The sequence below is a fragment of the Nymphalis io genome, chromosome 18 (genome assembly GCF_905147045.1).
Source record: "Nymphalis io chromosome 18, ilAglIoxx1.1, whole genome shotgun sequence".
In the NCBI taxonomy this organism is placed as follows: domain Eukaryota; kingdom Metazoa; phylum Arthropoda; class Insecta; order Lepidoptera; family Nymphalidae; genus Nymphalis; species Nymphalis io.
Window position 1 is genome coordinate 1,068,148 of NC_065905.1, and position 23,153 is coordinate 1,091,300.

A 23,153-nucleotide genomic window follows, 5' to 3' on the forward strand; every position below is an offset into this window, starting at 1 on the left:
CGAGTGATTTGTGAAAAAATCCGCAATAAGATCGACTTTCGGTAGATTATTTGTTAGTATTAATTTTTTAGCATAAAATAATATATTAATAATCGTTCTAATATTATTATAAGTAAAAGAACATATGCGGGGCGTCAAATCACAAAGAAGGATATAATGAATACAAAATTATCAACGCGCGTATCGCAAGAGCCGCCCGCGATAACGAGCCGGCGATGTGACGTCACAGTCAAAACTCGGACGGAGCAAGAATTATACGAGAGCGCCCAAATTGATTTGCTTATAAAAGAAAAAGTTTACATCATATAATCATATTTTTTTCACACATGTTATTATAATTGTGTAAAGATTATTTTAGTACAAAAAAAAATTATATTTTTTTTAATGTACATCTCCCTAATTCCCTACACACATTGGATGGACAGGAGACGTGGGCAGATTTTCAATCATACAGACATCTAGTTTTCCTCACCGCTTAGCACAGAATTAGCACATAAATTAAGAACATGAATATTCAATGGAGCTCGGACTCTGAACCAGAAGTATATAGGATAAGTATTCCAAATGGGATGAAATAATTAAAAAGAAAACACTTTGTATCGGTGAATAGCATCTTTTCTTATTCTCTAATATCATATTTGAAATAATAATATATAGTTGACTAATATAAACCGACCACTATAAAAAGGCACCTGATAGTTATCGATAACTCCACAATGACAGGCCAAGTTAAAGTGGTCGCACTATGTATGGTAAATCAAACACGTCTAAATATCTTACATTTACATATAGTATTTATATTATAAATCTTAATTATATTTACAAAATGTCTCATATATTTATGATATTGTGATTCTATGCCTATCTCATTTCACTGTTTCACGATCGTACATAGCATATAAACTCTATAAAAAAAAAAATTAATTGCAAGCAACTGTCAATCAATTTTTATAGATAGCTGCTAAAAAATAAATATTTATATGTTAGTGTGCGCACGCGCGATATAACTTTATGACAAATTATAATCCTTAATAAATGCACGTTTAGTAATTGTTTGTCTGATTAATATTATATCAATTTTCGAAATTATCGGTCACACATAAAAATTTCAATATAAATCAAACTATTTAGTCAAAATAAGCAAATAAAGCTTTCATTTGATTTTTTTTTTCTTTTGTCCAAAAATATAAAAAAGTACTATAACGTACCAAAAACGTGGTTTTCGATTTTCAAAATATTTTTAAGTATTTTTTTTTTAAAGTTAGTATTGCAAATATATTTATATTTTAAATCGTCGTTTATGGACCGCCATTGAGATTCCACTCAGTTATCACAATTAGATTATAAAAAGCATTGTTAATGTGGCATTTGGAATCGTTAAATTAATGAAAGGAATCAATTCGCAAACAATCTCTGAACGTCTCTTATATAAAAATGATACTTTTCAACCATTCAATATATCATTCACTCATTACGAGCACATATTTACAAAGCCGAGCGTTTCAATTCATTCACGTTCCTGTACAAAAATAAAGGACAATACGCACATCACTTATTGAGTACCTTTCTTTTTAGTTATAATATTTACAATATCTAGATTCTAGAGTAACTAATATTAACGTCTTGGTGTTACCGTTTTATATCCACTAATATTACTCTCAATTATAATCTAGAGTATAAAATTTTTCACTCAAAATACAACATATATTCCGCTATTAAATGATAATCGAAAATAATATATAACCACACACTTACCGAGTTACATTTAAACGTTATTGTATTACAGGCACAAATGAACATTGCCGTGTGCCTTCGAAAGCAATAACTACAACTAGATATAAAAATGAGCGAGGGTTTTTGTCCTACAGTTCATTCGTCGTTCGATATCACTACTTTGACGAACACTGACCGTACTCTGGGCACGTTCAATGCGTCTCGCTCGCACGCGTCTTGTAAACAACATCGCTCTCTTTCCCTTGTTCTTTCGGGTCACTAAATTATCTTTAAATCTAATATAGATTTGACAGTTTTTTTTTTTTTTAATAAAATTGGCTGCCTTATCTAAGTTTATTATCGTCTTAATATAATCTGTGCGTATTTCGCACGAATAAACGTTATAAAAAATAACATACAAAACTTATATGTCATATATTTTACTTAGATATATGAAAATTATATATAATATATGTTTTTAAGTTATCCATTCAAGAACAGCATTTATCGTTTTGATTAGCTTTCATCAACGGGAAACATTTATAGAATTTTTTTTTAATTCAAATATTAATTTCTTTTACTCCCAAGATTTTTCATTGCATGAAAAGGTTAATTTAATTTAGTATTAAAATGAAATATCCAGTGTTTTCTATAAAACTGTACAGTTACTTATTCTTTATACTTTTGTTGTATATCAATTTTTAACATAACAAATTTTGTATTTAAAATGTTATTTTACAAAAGCTTCTACGATTATGACAAAAATATTGGATTAATCGATATTTGAGCGACATTTGTGCATAGCATTGCATATCCAGTGGACGGTCAGTGTAATGGGGTCGATTAAATGTAATCCCCCTATATATCTTCTACATACATTAATGTTATTTCAAATTACATATAAAATTAAATCAAATGAACAAATGGATTGACTTTGAATGATTTATGAAACACAATTTGAACATTATAACTAAATACCTTTATATATTATCTATGTATAAGTAAAATATAAATGTCAAAAAACATGACACGAAGCTGCCCGATAATCTGATCACGTAAACAACCTGCGTTAAAGAACAATTTGCTTTGAAATCAGTCTAAATATCTACATAATGATATATATTCAGTTTCAATCGATTGCATATAATATGATATCTATTGCAAAAATTCAATTATATAAACATCTAATATCCGTTTCATTACAAGTTGTACAAAATTTTACCAAATAGAACATTAAAAATTAATTTTATAACACTAAATATAATTCAGTGTATCGTTTCATTAATATATAAAATCGCTAATATTATAAAAACTGGACAACTTTTGTGTCTGGAACAAACATCAGGAACTATCTAGGAAATTCATAGCCCTGTTTATTGAGGAAGGTTGGAGTCTGTTACAAATAAATGTCAACTACTTTGGCAAACTGTACTAGTAATTTTAATACGATATTTGTTCGAGTTTCAATTAATAAGCTTCTATAGTGTAGATTTAATGCAGGTGAAATCGCGAAGTATCGTGTGTATGGGTGTATGTATGTATACAGGACGAGAACTGGAAGTTTCTTTCACGTTTAACGTATTTTTATCATTTCGAATTCACTCACTAGTCGTACAATTTATAATGAAATGGAATAAACCGCTATGTTTTTTCTGATAATAACTAGCCTACTCAATAAATACAAAACTATACTTCTGTATTGACAAGACATTAATACAACGCATCTAAAAAGTCTAGACCTGGCCTTTAGAACTACTCTCATTTTTAAATAAGTTTTTCATTACTTATGTTTTTTTTTATAAATTTTGACGAGGACCTAAAATTAGTAGGAATCGAAGCGGCGACCGGCCGCGCGCCCGTCGAAGCACTTTCTAGGCGCGGCGGCTAGTCGGAGTCGGAGTCGTCGTTGACGCTGGAGCGCAGCTTGGACAGCGTGCGGCGCGCGGCCGGCGTGCCGTCCTCCTCGTCGGACGAGATGACGATGCGCTGGCGCGGCTTGCTGCCCGTGGCGCCGCGCGTCAGCCGCCGCGCCTCGCCCGCGCCGCCCGCCTCCGCGTCCACGTCTTTGTGCTTGGCCCGGGCCTCCTTCTTCGCCATCTTCTCCTGCTCCTTCTTATCCATTTTGGCTTGTTTCAGCGCCTTGCACTTCTCTATCGTCGGTTTTCCCTCGAGCCCGGCGTTCACTAGCAGCTCTAACATTTTCGCTACGCGCTCCTTATTCTTTGTGCAACCTGAGACGCGATGTATTTTATTTTAAGTTTTTCTTAGTAATTTTATAAAATCAAACAAAATGTAACAATTCGGACTAATATAATTTGCATTGATGTATTTCATCAGCTTAAAAACTGAGTGTCCCAACGGGGGAGCCTCTTAAATCCCGTTGTTGTAATGGCAATGCAACATCAATATCTTGCAATTGACATTGGTCTTTTTTTTTACTTCAGATTAGAAAAGTTTAAATAGAGAAACGTAAAAAGAATTATGTCAGTAATTTAAAAATTTAATAATCATGTATGCATGTGTTCGGGGTGACAACTTAACACAAAATTATTGCATAATAAGGGGTATAGTTTGTATTAGTCTGTATAACAATCTGAATAACAAGGGATGGTGTCAACTTGTACTATATTTCTCATTAATCATTAAAGTTGAACAGTATTGTACACGATTGTTCCTTTTTGGTTTTTTGTAATAGAGCAATTGAAATCTGTACTATTTTGATGAATGTGTGGTACATTGCTGGTTCCGAAAGTCATAAAACCATGTTTTGGCCAGTGATAAGACGCTGACGTCGACGATAACATCGCTGGAAGTATCGTTCGCCGGCACTCACCGTCGACGAGCTTCTTGTAGTCGAAGCGTATCCCGGCGGCTTTGCAAAACTTCCTCATGTCCGTGATGCCGGGCTGACGCAGCTCCGGCGGCACGGGCGGCCGGCCGCGACGACCCGTGCCCGTGCCGGATCCGGCCGGACGCGGACTGCTATTCTTGGAGCCCTTCGGCCGACCCGGACCGCGCTTCAGCGGCATGTCCTGCAAATATAGAGATACACAAGATGAGAGAACAGTCACCGATCAGTAAACACTCGGCAAGGTGATTGGGGACCGCCACCCACGTCGTCGCTGTCGTCGTCGGCGCTGTCGTCGTCGTCGTCGTCGTCGTCGCTGGAGGACGAGTCCACGGTGGTGACCTCCCCGGGCGGCGCGCGCGCCTGCTGCCGCGCCGCCACCAGCTTGGCCGCCGCCGCCTTCTGCGCCGCCAGCTGCGCCGCCTGCAGCGCCAGCCGCTCGCGCTCGGCGTTGGCGTCGTAGTAGTTGTGCAGCACGGACAGCGGCACGGGCACGTCGCCGAAGTACACCTCGTTGGGGATGTGCGACGAGTCCAGGCAGTCGTCGCTCCAGCGCCTGCGGAACTGGATGCCCGAGAAGTCCTTGCGGAAGGGCCGGATGGCGTACTGGTAGCCCGGCGCGCGGGGGCGGCCCACGGCGGCGGGGCGCGGGGGGGGCGCCGGCCCGCGCGGGGGGGGCGCCGACGGCGGCGCCGCCTTCGGCTTGTTGGTCGAGCCCTTGGGCCGCCCGCGCTTCTTGGGCTGCGGGCGAGAGATCAGGAGTCGCTCTTAGAATTAACTATATCATGCTCTAATTGTGGGTCATATTGAAATTTATATACTTATTTATACATGGAATTAAAAATAGTATATGATTTATGAAGCAAATCAAAATATTTTTCTCTGTCTACATTTCTATTTTTATTTCTTTTGGATACAACAAGCGTGACAAAATAATTAACGAAATACCATACCCATACTAGTTGAGCAGGAAAACTCACCTCGAGGCCGGGTGTCATTTTCCCGGGAGTCATACCGGACTTCGCGCTGTCTGGACTGCTGAACGGTTTCCTGTCCTCTTCACTAAAACAACGGTAATATAATTAGCACGTCGTATATGATACATATTATTGTATAATATCTTAAAAAATAATAGACAACTACTTTACAAGAAAAATGTCCCACAGCTGGGCAAACATCTCTCTAAGGTTCGGTATACATGGGACAGACTTTCAACCAGTTGCAGGTTTCCTCACGATATTTTCTTTCACCATTGAACAAGAGATGATGAACACAAATTAAGCACACTCCCACTGAGTTTGCCCAGGTTTAAATAGGCGATCTTTGATTAAGATTCACTAGCTCTATCCTTGATTGATTATCTGAGTTCTTCGACTTATAAATTTAATAAAAAAAATTACCTTTTATCTGAAGGTGTTACTGAAGAAAGTGAATCGTTGGGACGTATTATGTCTTTCGATATTTCTGATAGAACATCCGGCTTTCCTGATTCTGTAAAAAAAATTAAACATATTGAAACATACCGAAAGATTTGCTGTAAACAGAAATATTATTAGACAAAACGTGAGTGGTCGCCTCGTACTAACTACAGCTGACTGTAGACACGCTCGGTTCAATCGTTTTGACGATAGATCATCAGATAGAATCATCATTTAATGTACCAGTTTCCGCTCGCAACTACGTCCACCCATGAGAGGGGAAGGGGGAGGTAGGCAACGGATGTCATATAGATGTGTTAGATGTATGAATATATAATTTTCAAAGCCATCGGTTGAGTAGTTAAAACGTGAAAGCTGTTGCGGCGCTTCACTATCTATCATCGCGGGGTGCGGGGACGCGCCTACCAACTTAACTTCACTTGTCGTCTCGACGCGCGTGCGCGACACACATCAGTTATTATAATTATTTATCATTAATACAAGTATTCAATTTCCAGTCTTCGTTATTTTTTACCACCACAAAAGCAGCTATCGAAGCTAACAAAAGCGTAACAAAAAATCTAGTTTGATTTTCGCATTTATAGTATTATTTAGGAAGTAGAGATGTATATATATATTTCTTTTTACCTATTGGTTTATCAACGTCTAGTCGGCCCGTTTGGAGATCTTCTGAAACAAAAACATTCTGTATATAACATGTAGTACAGTCCACAATACTCCTTATACAAGATCCCATAACTTGTATAAACTATCCTATTATACAATAGAACCTCGATTATCCGAACCAATTGGGACCGAGACGAGTTCGGATAATATAACATCGGATTTTTGGTCATAAAAATATCTTTTTACACAATATTATATACATATATTTTAAAAATTGATATATATTTTACCTAACTTAAATGTTTTTTTTATATTTTTTTAGAAAAACAAAATTGTCAATTTTGGCAAGTGCTTCCGCGTACAAAGATACATTATTGCTCACGGCGGTTGCAGCGAGCAACAATGCATCTTTCGCGCCAACGGTCGGATAATTGAGCGTTTGATGTTTTGGAATATAAATATTGCTCAGTTTCTATTTCATGGTCTTTAAATCACCTGAAGGTTTCATCATCATAAATGTAAAGATTTTTTTTGCGGGATATATTTGACAATTACTTAATACCTTCTGCATTCATTATCTCCTGCACACCAGTGGTGGGGGGTTCTGTGAATGGACGGCTAAGGGCCGTTATATAATAATCTACTTCATATTCATGCTATTTTATATTTATATATTGTTATATATAAAAAATAACTTTTAAACGCGATGAACTGCTGCAGTCCTGTATTATTTCATATATAATACGAGTATACAACCCGTTTCTTACATTTTATTCTAGTTTTAAATTATCATCATACCTTTTTCTTGTTCACGACCTGACGACATCGCAAAATAATAAAATGTCAAATATACATCGCGAAATTTTAGGTGTGTTTAAGTGTGTGTATTGGAAGTGTGTCATTTTGTTTCCTGTTTATATAGAAACGCAATACGTTTTTTTTTTTATAGAATAGGAAGGCGGACGAGCTTATAGGCAACCTGATGGTAAGTGGTCACCAACGCCCATAGACATTGGCATTGTAAGAAATGTCAACCATCGCTTACATAGCAAATGCGCCACCAACCTTGGGAACTAAGATTTTATGTCCCTTGTGCCTTTAATTACACTGGCTCACTCACCCTTCAAACCGGAACACAACAATATCAAGTACTGCTGTTTTTCGGTAGAATATCTGATGAGTGGGTGGTACCTACCCAGACGAGCTTGCACAAAGCCCTACCACCAGTAGAAAGGCAATACGATAAAATGAATATGTAAATCTAATAATAATATATATATTTGATTTGTAAAGAGAAGAAAGAAGGTAGTTATTATTGTGCACCCAGATTTTTTTTTTTGTTTTTTGTTCTGGCGCGTGCGACACAGAGGGCAATATAAGCGAGCGAGAGGCAAATAGGAGCCGTTATATTCAATTTATATTAATCGACCACGTAGTACAAAAAATTGCTAATAATTACTTTAATTAGTAAGAAAAAACACTTAACATAGATTACATACCTTTAGATGACTCTAGTGATTTGCCGATATCAAGTGGTTTTATTGTCGCATCTGGAATAAAAAATAATTAGAATTAATAACATTAAGTACTCCAACTTAAATAAATAGTAAATTTTTGGGCCTATTTCATTTATATTTACTTTTCAAATAATTAACGTTATAAAGATACTAAGATGTTACTTGCGAAATTATTCACAATTTCATTCATCACGCAATTGTGTGGAAATGTTAACTCGGCTCTTCTACTTTTTGTAAATAAGTCTGTATATTAGCTACTTTGTAGTATATTGGACCCATTGGGTCGTAGTGTGATGTTATATAATCTTTCTCACTATGTAGCTAGCTTACCTAAGACAAAAGTTTATCTGGTAGGATCCTAAAATTAGAACATTTAATGGAATAACTCAAGCACTATGTACTATGTATACTATTGTATATAATTAATATAAAGTACCGAAATTTTGATAAAAAATGTCTCACCTCGAGGTTTATCAATTTCAGGTCTGTGTGCCAGGTCATCTGGCTTAAATATATCTGTCTTGATCTTAATTTTTGGCTGATCCAAGTCACTCGCCTGAAATGGGGTTTTATTTTTTTTAAATTCAATCTACCCACAAAATACAATAATAATAAGGAAACTTCATAAATTAGAATAAAATTGTTAATGTATGTAGACCGTATAAGATCTCTATACAGAAATAAAAAAACATGAGAATTTACAAGCATTTTAAATGTATATATAAATCAATTTTGAAATGTCGACAAAGATGAGTTTTTATTATCTATGAATAATCTCAACCATACATACCATCATTTCGGCTTCAGGGTGCGGTCGTTTCTGTATGTCTGATGGTTCCAATTTGATTTCTGGCTTAAGGTGTTTGATATCAAGTGGCTTTTGGGTATCGAGTGGCGGCAGGAGGTGCGGCTGAGGTGGCCATGTTGGTTTGTGTACACCAACATCAGCACCATAGCCTTGGACTGAAATTTTTATAATTATTTCATAAATTTACATTATTACCACCAGAAAATAAAATACACAATGCATTGAGATAATTATTTCTAATAAGTTTAGTAATAGCAATTATATTTTAAAAATAAAATACATTAAAAATGAAGACATTCCAATAAGCAATTTAAAAATATTGTAATGGTAGATGGTATAAGTTTTCAATCATTTGGTGTCAAGTAACATGTTTGCATGTAATATAATATTTTGTTTACTATAAGCTATATTATTCTGGCAGAAAAGAAAATACAGAGAATGTAAATAATATATACAAAAAGTTTAAAACATTATTTTTAAATTTTACATAATTTTTTTATTGTATATATTTTATGGGTCTTAAACTGTTTATGATGTAATAATTTGTTTCATTTATTTTTCATTTATGTGTTAACACAGCACACATACAACATTAATTTGTCAATAGTAAATTTATGTAAACAAATATTATTATTTTCTTAGTGGAAACTGACCCATGTGTGATTGAGCCATATGAATTTGAGCCTGTGTAGGTTGTTGTGGCGGGAAACTCTGATGATGCGCATAATTCTGGTGTGCTGGTGGCGCGTACGACAAGTTTTGAGGAGCATAGCCCCCTGGGGGCGGAGGGCCGTACGCTGCAAACGCTTCTGGCGGCGGATAATGCGTATTGTACGCACCGGCATACGGCTGATAAGGTATTTGGTGCCCATTATCTACAACAACATAACACAATGTAAGTATGCACCACTAAATGATTTTCCCGCGAAAAAAATATTTCATAACTTACCAATATAATTAAGCGGCAATCCATTTCCTTGGACAACGCCGTGTCCCGGTTCACCCTCCATCCGCAACCGCTTTTGATTCATTGCCCTTTCCGCCTCATAGTTCATCTTGGTCACTAAAATAATAATGCTCTTATAAGCGCACCATTCGTAATTAGCAAAACATACGTTTTCACATCGACATAACAACAAAATAAGATCTAATAAACTGTTTCGTGTTAAATATGACAGACGCCAACCGGACGCTAGCAATATATACAGGTTATATGCTCAGCAAAAGCAAACATAAGCGTACCTTTGTTGGACACTGATTGTTATTGATTTTAGTTAATAGAATCACTTGAAGCTTTCTTTGTAATGTATTGGTTCATAATAAAGCACAATATTGAGTCAAAATAACTGTTGCATACAAAATATGCACTAAATTATCTGTTAGGTGACAGTAAAATTAGAAAAAAACACAAGTGAAGCGGAGTTCGTATATTTTTTTCTTTTCAACTTTTTTTATAGTGGTAATACTATACTATGTAGAGTATAATAGTGTGATACACGATGTGATGTACAATAAAAATATATACATACGTAACGTTAAAAATATGTCATTAATTTTAGCTTATACAATTCACTATTGATAAGGGTATCAGATCTGTATAAGTTTGTTGTTTTTTACTAAAAAGTGTTTGAGTAACTTTACACAGCTGGCATAAACAAAACGATTTAAATGCTATATACCCTATACTAATAAGATGCGTATAATTTGAATATTATACTATGAAAAAATTAAAAAATACTTTACAAATACGAACGATACGAACTAGAGGTGGTGTCCTGGTAAATACTCTTATATTGACTTTTTTTATTGGTAGTCGATTAACGTTTACAAGTTACAATACTTAACTCTAGAATTATATCTGACAAAAGACATAAATTCAGATTGAAATACTTCAACAATCTATCCGTGGGGGTTGGATGATCGATGTTTAACGATGTAATTATTAATTTCCTTACTTTAATACACTTTCGAATCAAGATAAGTATATCTTGATTTGAAAGATTATTCGAGTAGATAATATGATCTTGTATACCAATGACAATAAGGTTTTGCGATTATGAAGATGAAAGCAACTTAAGTTAATAAATTCAATGAAGTCATTCACGACGATTTTTATGATAAATGTAAAACTAGCTATCTATTATATAATTTATATGTATACATACTGTACAGAATGAAAAAACCAATACCAGCATTTAGTATTTTATGACGTTATTTTTTATTAAGTTAATTAAAGCCAAGTTGTATGCTAGTTCTTGCAATAAGTGTTATTGTGATGTATCCTCATTTTTACCATTATACCGTAATCTGATAATAAATAACATGAAACTTCTTACACAGTTTATTAAACATTCAGAGAATCCGTAAAAATATTAGTGAACAACAAGCGTTGCTGGGCTTGAATCTAGCACTTTTTTACTTATGACACAATTAAATGCATTACAGATTGCACTGTTGTTAGCGCTGAATATGTTTTTTAATATGACAACACTACTCTTCAGTCTGTCTGTGCTCTATCTGTGCCAGGTGAGACCGAGTCCTTGCAACTCTAGCTTGCTAGTTAATATTTATAATTTACCGACTTATCGTTTGGCATTGGCGTTTTCGTTTAGTTTATAGTGATCTGTTGTTGTTGAGCCGGTGGCCATTGTGTTTTAATATGACATGAGCTTATTTAAATAATAAGTTATCATTTAAAATTGTCGTCTAAGTTGTTGTGAATTCGTATTGATTAAGTTTATAAACAGAAATTATTTTATTGTAGGTGAATATTTATTCTACTTGATTTGCACGTGTTAAAAACCTCTCAAACAAACTTGTCAAATTCACAATATTGGTTTCATGCAGTAGAAAGATAGTAATTTTGTTGTAAAAGAAAGTTAATATTGCAAGAAAATAAGTCGTAATTAAATTTCCTTCTGTATAAACTTCTGTAAACGTGTTAACTCAGTTATAAATAAAGAATATTGACCATTTTTCTAAAAACACAAAATTCATTAATTCATAATAAATAATAAGCTCGATAAATATATTCAATAAATAATTTTTTTTCTGTTGCATCAAACAAAAAATAAAACAATAAATTACACTATTACTGATCGTGTTGATGGTAAACTTTTTTTATTTTCAGCTTAGTGCTTTAAATCAAAATGATGGATGACAGTATTCCTTCATCCATTATATTGTAAGTTTTTTTTTTACTCTTTTTTTTAAATTCACAGATCGTATTAATATTATTTCTTGTAGCTGAGATTAATTTGTTATTTATCCTATTATTTTACTTAGCTTAGATTTTTCACAGATTATGCTAATAAAAAAAAAGACTATATAATTGTAACTGTAACCTATGTTTATACATCCACTTTATACCATTCTGTTGTTGATATTTTTTTGGACATTTATTTAGCAGAAGTAGGGCTTTGTACAAGTAAGGGGGTCACCACCATCATTAATTCTACCACTGAATATAAATATTTGTGGTCCTTTGTTGTTGACCTAATAGTGCTATTACAGGCAGAATAATTTAAAATGAGAGCATGTTTATTAATCACAGACTTTATTTACATATATATTTATTTTTTATTTATTTACTCCTATACACTTACAGTTTGTAATATTAGTTATTTTTCAATGACTGCCTTGTTGGCCTAGTGGCTTGATGTAAGGCCGCAGATCCGGATGTCCTGAGCTTAATTCCCAGGTCGGGCCAATAAAAAACTATTGGGTTTTTCTATTAGAAAATTCTCAGCAGCAGCCCGGAGTCTGGAAATTGGAGGTGTGTACACCCCTGTGCCTCGGAAATCACGTAAAGCCGTTGGTCCTGCACCTGAACTCTTTCTGGTTGTGTCGGATTGCTGTCCCATCAAATTATGAGAGTTAGGGAATAGTGTGCACCTGTGTTTGCGCACTATAATATCTCCTGCGCAGTTGGCTAATCTCTCTTGAGATTGGCCGCCGTAGTTGAAAACGGTCTGAAGGACATTATTATTATTATTTTTTTAATGTTTTTTTGTTGTTCATTTTAACATTATTTTGTTTTAGGGAGGATATCCACGACACTAGTCTGTTTGGCGATGTTGTGGATATATTACCTGTAAGTATATTTACATTTACAATAGACCTAATAACAATCTTCTACATGTTGTGTTATATCAAACTAGTCGCAATCAAGAGGTCGCAATTTGGATGATATTTCTATGTTTAACTTACTGAAAGAAAATAAGTATATTTGAGAATGAATATACTTTACTTTATAGCACTTCCATATGATATCATCATCAGCCCATGTTAGTCCATTGATGAACATAGTCCTCTTCCATGGCACACCACCGAGCTCTATCTTTAGCTCTCCTCCAATTGACAATGTTTGCCGACAAGGGGTCTACACTCCAGAATCAATCATGACTTACATTAAGCATAATTTTAAGAATATGATTCTATGATCAGTTAAGGTAAATAATGATTATTTTCTAGGCGCCAACTGGACCTCCCGCAAGGACTGTTTTTCATGGAATACATAACTTTGTTGTTGAGATCGATGGGTCAAATACCCAAAAACAGAAGTTCTTGGTGAGTATTGTAGATAATATTAATAGCATACCTACCTACATTCTAATGTAGTTTGATAGATATTTAAAATATACATAATATGTTAATATAAAATATGAGCCTTGGCTATTGGCATCTTTATAAATAATAGATGGAATGCAAAAAAATATTGACAAGACACTAAAATTGTGGGATGTATAAATTAGCCACCAGATCAATATATGTTTGCCTTTTTTAATTAATATGACCAGATAGTTAGATATTATAACGCTCAGATGTTGTCACAATGAGAAGAGACCATTCCTTTTGTGTGCCAAAATGTCGTGCCAAAAAATGAATCTAAGTTGTTTTATACAATAATACAAATATTCTGTTTAAGTGAATAGTAGATAAACAGATATGTGTGATATCTAACTAGACTTGCACTGAGCTCTACCATATTGACATATCAGCAACTTGTCCCGTTATCCAGATACTTATGTATAAAGATAATCGATTACTGAATTAAAAATGTCTGAATACTAAATGTTTTATGATTATAATTATTATATATAATATTATATATATAATTAAATAGAAATAGATGCTTTTATTGTAATTAAGTTTTCTTTGTAATATTTCAGCTAAACATTCTAAAGTGGATATAAAGGAAGGAGATAATGTATGTGTTCAAAAACTAAAAGCTATTTAGTCTGTTTCATTTCATTCTTAGTACATATATTTCACTGCTATCATTTGGCCCACCGCTGGGCAACGGCTTGTGAAAATGTAATATATAGCTTCATGATGTGGACAAATAATATATATATATATTACATAGTTATTGCTTTTATTCATTTTGTATTTTTTTTTGTTATGAATCTTATATATGATCAATGTGATATCAGATATGTGTAAAATTTGTACCTAAATCTACCGAAAGGGATTGTTCATTAATCGCATGAGGCTCGAAAGGCATGGGGTTTGGGAGGGGTTCGAAAAAAAATTACGAAATATCACAATAAAGGGGGATTTCTAAACCTATAATTAATCGGATTATACCTATATTTAAAGATAATCTGAAAATTTTAATATACTTTTATTATTATAATTATTTTCCACCAACCCGCATTGGAGCAGCATGGTGGAATAAGCTCCAAACCTTCTCCCCAAAAAGGGAGAGGAGGCCTTAGCCCAGCAGTGAGACATTAACAGGCTGTTACTGGTTACTGGTATTATAATTATTATTATACTTTGTACTAAAAACATCACGTGATTAATAGGACGGGTGGAATGGGGGACGACCCCAAAGATAAACAAACGTCAGATTTACGTGTTCCATGCGATTTACAAATATTTCTGCTGTATTATGCAATGTACACAGTTCTTGACTTAACTAGCATCTACTCTACTTTAACTTCGCCGACATTCGTGACACCATCTTTTCGCGAATCCATAATGAATATCATCAACTATTATTCAAGATTTTGACCAATGATATCGCTTCAATTTAATGAAAAAATTGTTTGCCTTTGCTCTATAGTTGAAAATGGCTCATTAAATATTTTTTTCGAATCATTTACGCAATTCTTTTCTATTGGCTTGGCAGGCATGCAGTACATGTCAGAGCGTCACGGTAGCATGCGAAAGCGACCCCGTGGCGCTCCTCGTTAAGACGGAAAGAGTACCGCTGGTTTTTTAGTGGGTATTCCGATGTTTGGGGCGCACTTGGCGCCTTGGACACCAGCGAGCCCAACCTCCCCTCCCCATACTGTTCCTGTGGGGGAAACGCGTAATGCGTTTTTCCAAATTATTATTACATATAATTCACATAAATTTTACTTCCAAAGTCCCGTAACAACATCGCCGTCATTCAAAACTTTTCGAGAATACCACAGATTATAAAGATCTCGACCAGTAATGTCGTGTCAGTTCAAGGTCGACGTTGTTTATTTATCTTTACTCCTAACACTTGACTCGGTTATACGATTATTTATAGTTACTACGAAGTACGATTCGTACGATAGTTAGTACGAATTACGTATTCGAGTTGATGTGTTAACAGTATCAGCCATATTTTATGTAATTGATATATATATATTTTTTTGCATTATTTCAGTATTCGCATCGACTGAATCGTATATACGTGAACATGGAATGCAATTTCTCGGTGAATTTCAAATGGGACACGAACGAGCCGATGTACGTGCGCGCCACCACCGTGTTCTCGGAGCCGGCGCAGGCGCAGAAGAGAGTCGAGCGATGCATACAGCACTCGCACGACTCGTACAACACACGTGAGTCTTTTTTAAAGCAATAGTCTGAACTCATCCTGTCGGGAGGACTTTCCTCACGTACCGCTTTACTAGCTCTAAAGGAAACCTTTACCCTTGTATAAGGGTAAAGTGTTCCTTAAGAAAATTAAATGTATTGTTAAAGTCAATTTTCAATGTATTGTTATGTTCCGGTTTGAAGGGTGAGTGAGCCAGTGTAATTATAGGCACAAGGGACATAACATCTTAGTTCGAGGGTCGTATCAATCCATCGATTGTGCGATAAAGATAGAACAGAAGTTAAAAATAGAACAAACGTTCTTTGGTACTAGTATTTTACAAATAATCCTGGTTTTTTATTATATATCTAATTGTATTTGGAAATTGTTGTTATTTGACATTTCATTTTATCAGCAACATACAATACAATACAACACAACACATACATACAATATACATGTACTATATTTTATTTCATAAATTTAAACTAGATGCAAAACCCATGACACCTTTTTTCAAAATTCTTTAGTTTTCATTCATAATTTTTACTTTGAATTTTGTTTCATTCTAAACTCCAAATAACGTCACACATATGGCATAATGATGTTAGACCTTTGATATGCAACAGAATAGACAAAGACAATTATCATTTATTTTGGCGCCATCTTGTTCAACTCAAAGTTGACGGCGTTTTAAATTTTAATACTTAAACTGCATAGTCTGGTGTGAAACAATATTTGAAATCCTTCAATGGCGTACTCATTACATGTCAGTCAGTGCCATTGTCAATTTTTTCATGTTCATTAATTATTTCTAATGCAAGTTGGGCAAAGACTACCTCACTACCTCATTCAACCGTTAATTTGACGTCATCACTCGCATTTACGCAAATCAACGTGTAGGGTTACGTACAATTAAGAAGGAGTGTTGAGCGAGTAAAAGTTGAAGAGAAAGATTTTATAGATAGAAAGGACAGTTTATTGAAAGTCACAAGCACACACACACTAAAAGTCAGAAGAAGAAGAATAAGTTTAGAAGAGGCACAGAATTACACAGAGACAGTTACAAATTATAAATTATAAAAATAGGACGCGGCGGATACAATTTACTTAGAATTTCGAATTGAGTTAATAGCGTGTAAGCGTACAGCTGACTGACTCGATCGGCCGGTGCATCGTCCATCGCCGCCCCTCTGTGACGTAGTCGTTCGAGACAATGGGACCGGGCAGCGGCCGATCTATTTATTAACTACTAATAATTATGTTTGCGTGTCCGCTTTACATACAAATAAATATGTGTATTATTTTACAATATATTTTTTATATTTATTTATTTTTATATTTATGAAAATATATAATTATGCTACAAACGCATTGCAAAAATTTTACAAATATTTATCCAAGTTCAAGATAGGAAAATAAAGAAACGATTTTTTTTTTTTATTTTATTTCAACACTTTTAAATTTTGTCAATTCGATACAATAGGGGAGCGATCTTAGATTTCTAAGGTCACGCCACAATTAAGAGAGTAAGATTAAAGAGGAGCCAACGCCGTGGAATTGCATGTAGCGTATACGCATTAGCGCGAAATATGTTATTAATGTAACTGTTAATGTGAATCAGTAGTGAGTGTGTGTGTGTGTGCGTGCGTGCAGTGCACCGGCTGGAGCCGCACGTGGTGCGGAACGTGCTGCGCTCGGCGCGCGACCCGGGCGGCGCGGGCGTGTACTACTGCGGCGCGCCCGACCGCGCCGACTCGTGGTACTCCGTGCTCGTGGCCTTCGCCGCGCCCGCCGCGCACGCCTTCCAGTTCGTGTGCAAGAACAGCTGCTCCACCGGCATCAACCGTCGCCCCATCGACGTCATCTTCACCCTCGAGGACTACACGTGAGTGCGCTTCTTTCAGAACGACTTTGGACTCGTTGATTAAACGTTAGCTCGATGTTTCTTGGTTTTAGTTTGTCGGCGCGTATAACCAAATTGTTTATTATATACTAATTCTTTATCGCAATACAATAACATAAATAACTTTAACAGAGAATCGTTTATATCTACCAATAACAGGAGAGGAACTTAAATCGGACCTCAACGAATACTCATTTTTATCACAGACTAGAATTTATGTTATATAGAATTTTTTTGAATTGCTTGACATAAATATGAATCAAAATATTTAAAGCGATTATTTTAAATATCGTAATGTTTAAGCTTATGCAAAATTATTTGAGTGCCACCTAATCGAACCTAGAATTAGCATTCTGTGATTCATACTTCATATTATATGAAAAAGAATAATAAGAGGTAATCTCGGCGATTGCAAATACATGTGTTTGAAACTCGAACAGTACACATCGACGAGGTCCGGGTGCGCCACGAGGGGCCATCTCATATCGTAGCTCGGAGGTCGTAGACTTTATATCAACGTGGTATTGAAAATAAAATATAAATCTAAAGGATAAGTCCGATCCGGGAGGGAACGACTTCCTCCCCCGTGGCATAATGCGAACGCCCCGAGAGTCGACAGAGGGCGGAGTCCCCGCGGGCCGGGCCGCGCGCGAGTGAGGCGGTGTGTGGTTGCAGCGGCGCCGTGTTCGGGCGGCACGTGGTGGGCGCGCGCGTGTGCTCGTGCCCGCGCCGCGACATGCTCGCCGACGAGCGCCACGCGCCCGGCAAGCGCCGCGCGCCGCCCGACGCGCCGGCGCCGCCCGCGCCCGCCGCGCCCCCCGCGCCCCCCGCCGCCGCCGCCGCGCCGCCCGCCGCCAAGCGCCTGCTGCGCGAGCGCGCCGACGAGGACGTCGTCGTCACGCTGCCGCCCGTGAGTTACTGTGCAGCTATTGTTTCAATACAGCACTCGGCGCGAGTTCAATCTAACGCTATTTTTTTCACCTGAAGGATTAGGTACGCTTCCTACTAGTGACGAAACGGTTTATCAAAAATTTTCTTAGATATGAATATTTTTTTCATCTTATTTTTTATTTTTTTAAACACTACTTTGCATCAAATAAAAGAGATTTATTTTTAAAATAGAAGGAGGGGGACAAGCGGATGCAACACCTGATGGGAGATGCACCACCATCCGTAGACGGCGCCGAATGCTCCACGACCCTAGAAATTAAGATGTTATATATATATATACTTGTGTCTGTAGTTACTCTGGCTCACTTTCCCCCCATCCGAACCCAACAATACTAATAATAATGTTACTGTTTGAAGGTAGATACCTACCCGGACGGGTTTGCACAAACAAAAAATTACAAACATCATAGGGACGAACAACACAGACGTATTATATATCATAATATTCGTTAACATTATGACGTTTTCTTTGCAATAAAATATAAAATTAAATAATTTATATGCTTTGCAGATGAAAATTTACGGAACGCGAACGGCGACGGCCGGGATCAACGTGATGCTCGAAATGATGGAACATTTGAAGGCGATCAAAAGCGGCGTGCAGCAACCGATCGACGAGCTCAATAAAACTATAAACGAACTCAAAACTATCAAAGATAACATAAAGTCCGTTAAAAAAGAAAACGAACAGTGATTTATTGTAAGTCTAAAATTTAAACGAAATATTTTTGAAGTTATATTTTTTATAAATTTATTCGTAAGTAGTTTTTTTAAACGAATATCATGTATGGTGCGTCAGTGTGGCGCTGTCATTATATCGACGTGACGCGGTACGGTTGGCAGCGCAATGACAGTAATGGCTTCAGTCGAATTTTCACTATAATATAATATATAATTATATACATATATATAATATAAATTAATATTGCTTAAATTAAATAGCAATTTAGACCTTATGTGTAAGACATAGTGTAGATTTATGATTGTTATATGAATGATCTGTGTATTGTATAGGTTAAGAAATGCTAGGGCTAACACGTCGAAATGGATAAAAGTAAAAAAAAAAAAATTAAAAAAAAAAATTGTTGTAATGTTGTTTTTGATGGACTGATTTCACTACTGACTATCGTGACGTAGTTCGAATTCGTCTGTCTTTACCGAAGGCTTCATTTGTTAGAGTTAGTCTATCGTGGTATATCTCGAGGTTGATCCACGTCAGGGTGATCAAATCGATCGTACAATATTAATAAGTACAATAAACAGATGTATATTCCAATGGCGGGACGAGTAAAGATACATAAACTTTAATTTTTTGGTAGAGCTGTGTGCAAGCTCGTCTGGGTAGGTACCACCCACTCATCAGATATTCTACCGCAAAACAGCAATACTTGGTATTGTTGTGTTCCGGATTGAAGGGTGAGTGAGCCAGTGTAATTAAAGGCACGAGGGACATAACATCTTAGTTTCCAATTGGTGATGTAAGCAATGGTTAACATTTCTTACAATGACAATGCCTTCCTATTATATAAAAAAAAAATATCCCTATATCATTATTGACGGGCCGGTTGGCGTGGTTGGTAGATTCATTCACGCCGAAGGTTGTGGGTTCGATTCCCACCCAGGACTGACATTTGCGTTCATGAACATGTCTGTTTGTCCTGAGTCTGGTTGTAATTATCCATGTAAGTATATATTTACTAAAGAAAATTAGTATATGCATTATATCAGTTGTCTGGTTTCCATAGTACGAGCTTTGCTTAGCTTGGGATCAGATGGCCGTGCGTGAATAATATCCCAGGATATTATTATTTATATTAAACTGTGCCACTTAATTACTTATATCCACTTGAATTTTACATCCAATGTTATTGATAATAACTTTACCGATAATCAAAACGCATTTTCCAGTTCATAATAACCATGGATTATTATCTCGACCAATAAATTTAAAGTCAAAATGGTCTATTTATCTTTACTCCTCACAATTAGCAAGAAAAGAACTCGTTGCGTTATACATTCCGATTGTCATTGATTTATTAGATTAAGTTTTCTAATTGGCGTATAAATGACTTGCCGTTATTATTATTTTATTATACATGTATGTGATTTTATTGATAATCATGAAGAAATTGTTGCAATAGAATCGTTTGTGCCATTCCTATTATATTTATATATATTGTGCTAGCATTTTTTTTTTTAAATTACGTCAATATTTTCGGTTTAAGTCTAGTATTTTCTAAAAATATACATTACGTTTAGAATTTAGATATATTATGCATATAATGTATGCAATATATAGTATTGAAAGTTGCTATTAGAAAAGGTTATCTCATTTTGTTCTGTTTTGCTGACCGTCATTAAAGCACTTTCCCAGTTTAAAAAAATGGATATTATATTTAGTTATATAGATATTATATTGACTGTTCCCATTTATTGTATTTAATCTGATCGTCCACCGAGCTTCGTGAATATAAAATGTTTGAAACGAAAGCAATCGAACCAAAATACATTCGTTCATTTCGAATAGGTATTACTTTCTTAGATATGATTGGTATTGCGTGCTATTTGCTGTGTTGCCGCGACAATGGATATCATATTTGAAAATGCGACTTAAATAATAATTGCCACCTGCTGAAATGAAAATTACGTACATTTTTTTTTTAATAAAATTACGAACAAATAAGTTACTTTAAATTTGGAATCCACAGTCAAGTGCAAAAGTTTAAAATGGCCAGTATAAAAAACGCAATTTCATAAAGTTCGAATAAGGAATGTTTTCCCGCCTATTTAAAATATATCATAAGTAATACGTTAAAAGGCCGAATAATTTGTTCGGCTTACGAATAGCCCCGGCGATTAATTCAGACCGATTAGTGTGATACATTGCAATTCGATAATTTAGAAAACCTTTTATTTGACTCTCTCCTGGCTATTATATCAGAATCGCCGCCGTTGCCGAAATAGTTCAAGAGGACGCCATCATTGAGTCGTCTTTTGTTTATATTCAAAATACGAATCGTTTAGCTTGACCATAGTATAATTGTCTATGGATCGTGATTCAAAAAGCTACGAATAACGCATAGAAGAGTAAATGTGTGAATGTTTAATAAAAAATATATAAACGACAATTAGACAAAAACTAGGCGTAAACGATACGTTTTTTTGAATATCGTTAACGTTGCTCGGTTTTAAGTTTCTAAATCATCGAATGGAGTATTACAAGTAGCCTTAATGTTTGTCAATTTGAAGGTGGCGTGTTGTTTTAGAAAACAATTCTTAGCTAAATAATTTTCAAACAATCACCAGTGCCTTTGTGCTTCTATGATATGCACGCCACTTTCAGCCATGTTATGTATATATATATATATACATTGAGTGTTTAACAAAAACACTGATTTCTCTTTCTATCATTGCTGATTTGTCATTGGAAAGAAGAAGACATTATTTAAATAATCAAGGTCTGATAAACAACATTTATAGGTAAAGCAGTTATAGTAATAGATAAGTATATATATTATACTGTAACTTGTATGTTTTTACCATTTAATCCTTATTACACTTATATCCAGGTCAAGAAACAATTCGTTATGCTTACGGATAGTAGAATTGTCTACAGGTTGTAATTCAGAAGGCTAACCGGGTGACCGGATTAACCGGACTTTAAAAAAACAATATGACTGATGCTTATAACTAACTTAATTACCAATTATGGTGCCTTTTTTACTAAGGATATAATATAAATGTGTCCAATTGAATTTATATCAATATAAATAGTGTATTAAATATATATTTGTATTCACACAAGCTTTTATTTAACTTCCCCTCATAGTATGAGTCAAATCTTACAAATTAATCCGTTCTATTAAATAAATCAATATGAAATTTTGCTTTTTGCACCGGTAACAATATTTAATACATTATATTGTAAATGGATTAAATAAAAGCTTGTCTTTAATAGGGTTTGTGAAATAATTTAACTTTTAAATTTAATTTTCAATAAATGAAAGTAATGTGCCTTCGTACTTTATAAAAAGTAACAAACTATTTATTGAATAAAATAATCTTATGTAGAAGTTAAGTTATAATAAGTTTACAATTTTCGTTTCTTTAATCATTTTTGTATGAATATTTTAATTGTTAACTTTAGAATTTAAGAATAAAATTTTATTATAGTATTAGTTTTTATTTTCATTCACCTCACTGATGTGTTTGTTCTCTTGTCAAAGACTAAGTAAAACTTACAAAATTAGCAAGAGAACAAGAAAAATGGCATTTTTAATCTTAATTTTTTTTAAGTGAATTACATTGACATATTTAAAACACAGACAAGCACCTCTGAATTTCTTCCATGTGCTTAATATTTTTAATATTTTGTCACGTAGTGATTAAACTTATATATGACCAACAATATTTGTGTTTTATTAAATTCCGACCCTTCTTAACAGGAGAAAGAAAACCTTAACCCAACAGGACAATCAGTCTGATGTTTTACTTCAGATTTCACTATATTAATTTGACGAGCCGGTTGGCATGGTTGGTAGATACTTGCCTTTCACTTTTGATTCC

The 23,153-nt window shown here is 35.0% G+C and overlaps 2 protein-coding genes across 6 annotated transcripts; one reads left to right on the plus strand and one right to left on the minus strand.

Moving 5' to 3' along the window:
* Positions 1–599: 599 nt before the first annotated feature.
* Positions 600–10,361, minus strand: LOC126775530 (nucleolar protein dao-5-like). 2 transcript variants are annotated; one of them, XM_050497543.1, is made up of 12 exons: positions 10,174–10,361; positions 9,881–9,994; positions 9,585–9,806; positions 8,914–9,086; positions 8,586–8,679; positions 8,106–8,156; positions 6,628–6,666; positions 5,962–6,052; positions 5,542–5,623; positions 4,829–5,302; positions 4,547–4,745; positions 600–3,944 (listed from the first exon to the last, which is right to left on the minus strand). In XM_050497543.1, the coding sequence occupies exons 2-12, from the start codon at positions 9,984–9,986 to the stop codon at positions 3,598–3,600; spliced, it is 1,878 nt and encodes a 625-aa protein (XP_050353500.1). In that variant the 5' UTR covers positions 9,987–9,994; positions 10,174–10,361; the 3' UTR covers positions 600–3,597. The 2 variants fall into 2 exon arrangements, with proteins under 2 accessions (XP_050353500.1, XP_050353499.1); XM_050497542.1 differs by having other exon boundaries at positions 6,628–6,669.
* Positions 10,362–11,489: 1,128 nt separating this feature from the next.
* LOC126775560 (cellular tumor antigen p53) lies at positions 11,490–22,760 on the plus strand. Of its 4 annotated transcripts, none has more exons than XM_050497590.1 (8): positions 11,490–11,695; positions 12,062–12,115; positions 12,973–13,024; positions 13,405–13,500; positions 15,578–15,755; positions 17,387–17,618; positions 18,312–18,546; positions 19,099–22,760. In XM_050497590.1, the coding sequence occupies exons 2-8, from the start codon at positions 12,081–12,083 to the stop codon at positions 19,279–19,281; spliced, it is 1,011 nt and encodes a 336-aa protein (XP_050353547.1). In that variant the 5' UTR covers positions 11,490–11,695; positions 12,062–12,080; the 3' UTR covers positions 19,282–22,760. The 4 variants fall into 4 exon arrangements, with proteins under 4 accessions (XP_050353547.1, XP_050353548.1, XP_050353550.1 ...); XM_050497591.1 differs by having other exon boundaries at positions 11,490–11,691; XM_050497593.1 differs by lacking the exons at positions 11,490–11,695; positions 12,062–12,115; positions 12,973–13,024 and adding an exon at positions 14,103–14,140 and having other exon boundaries at positions 13,406–13,500.
* The last annotated feature ends 393 nt before the right edge of the window (positions 22,761–23,153 follow it).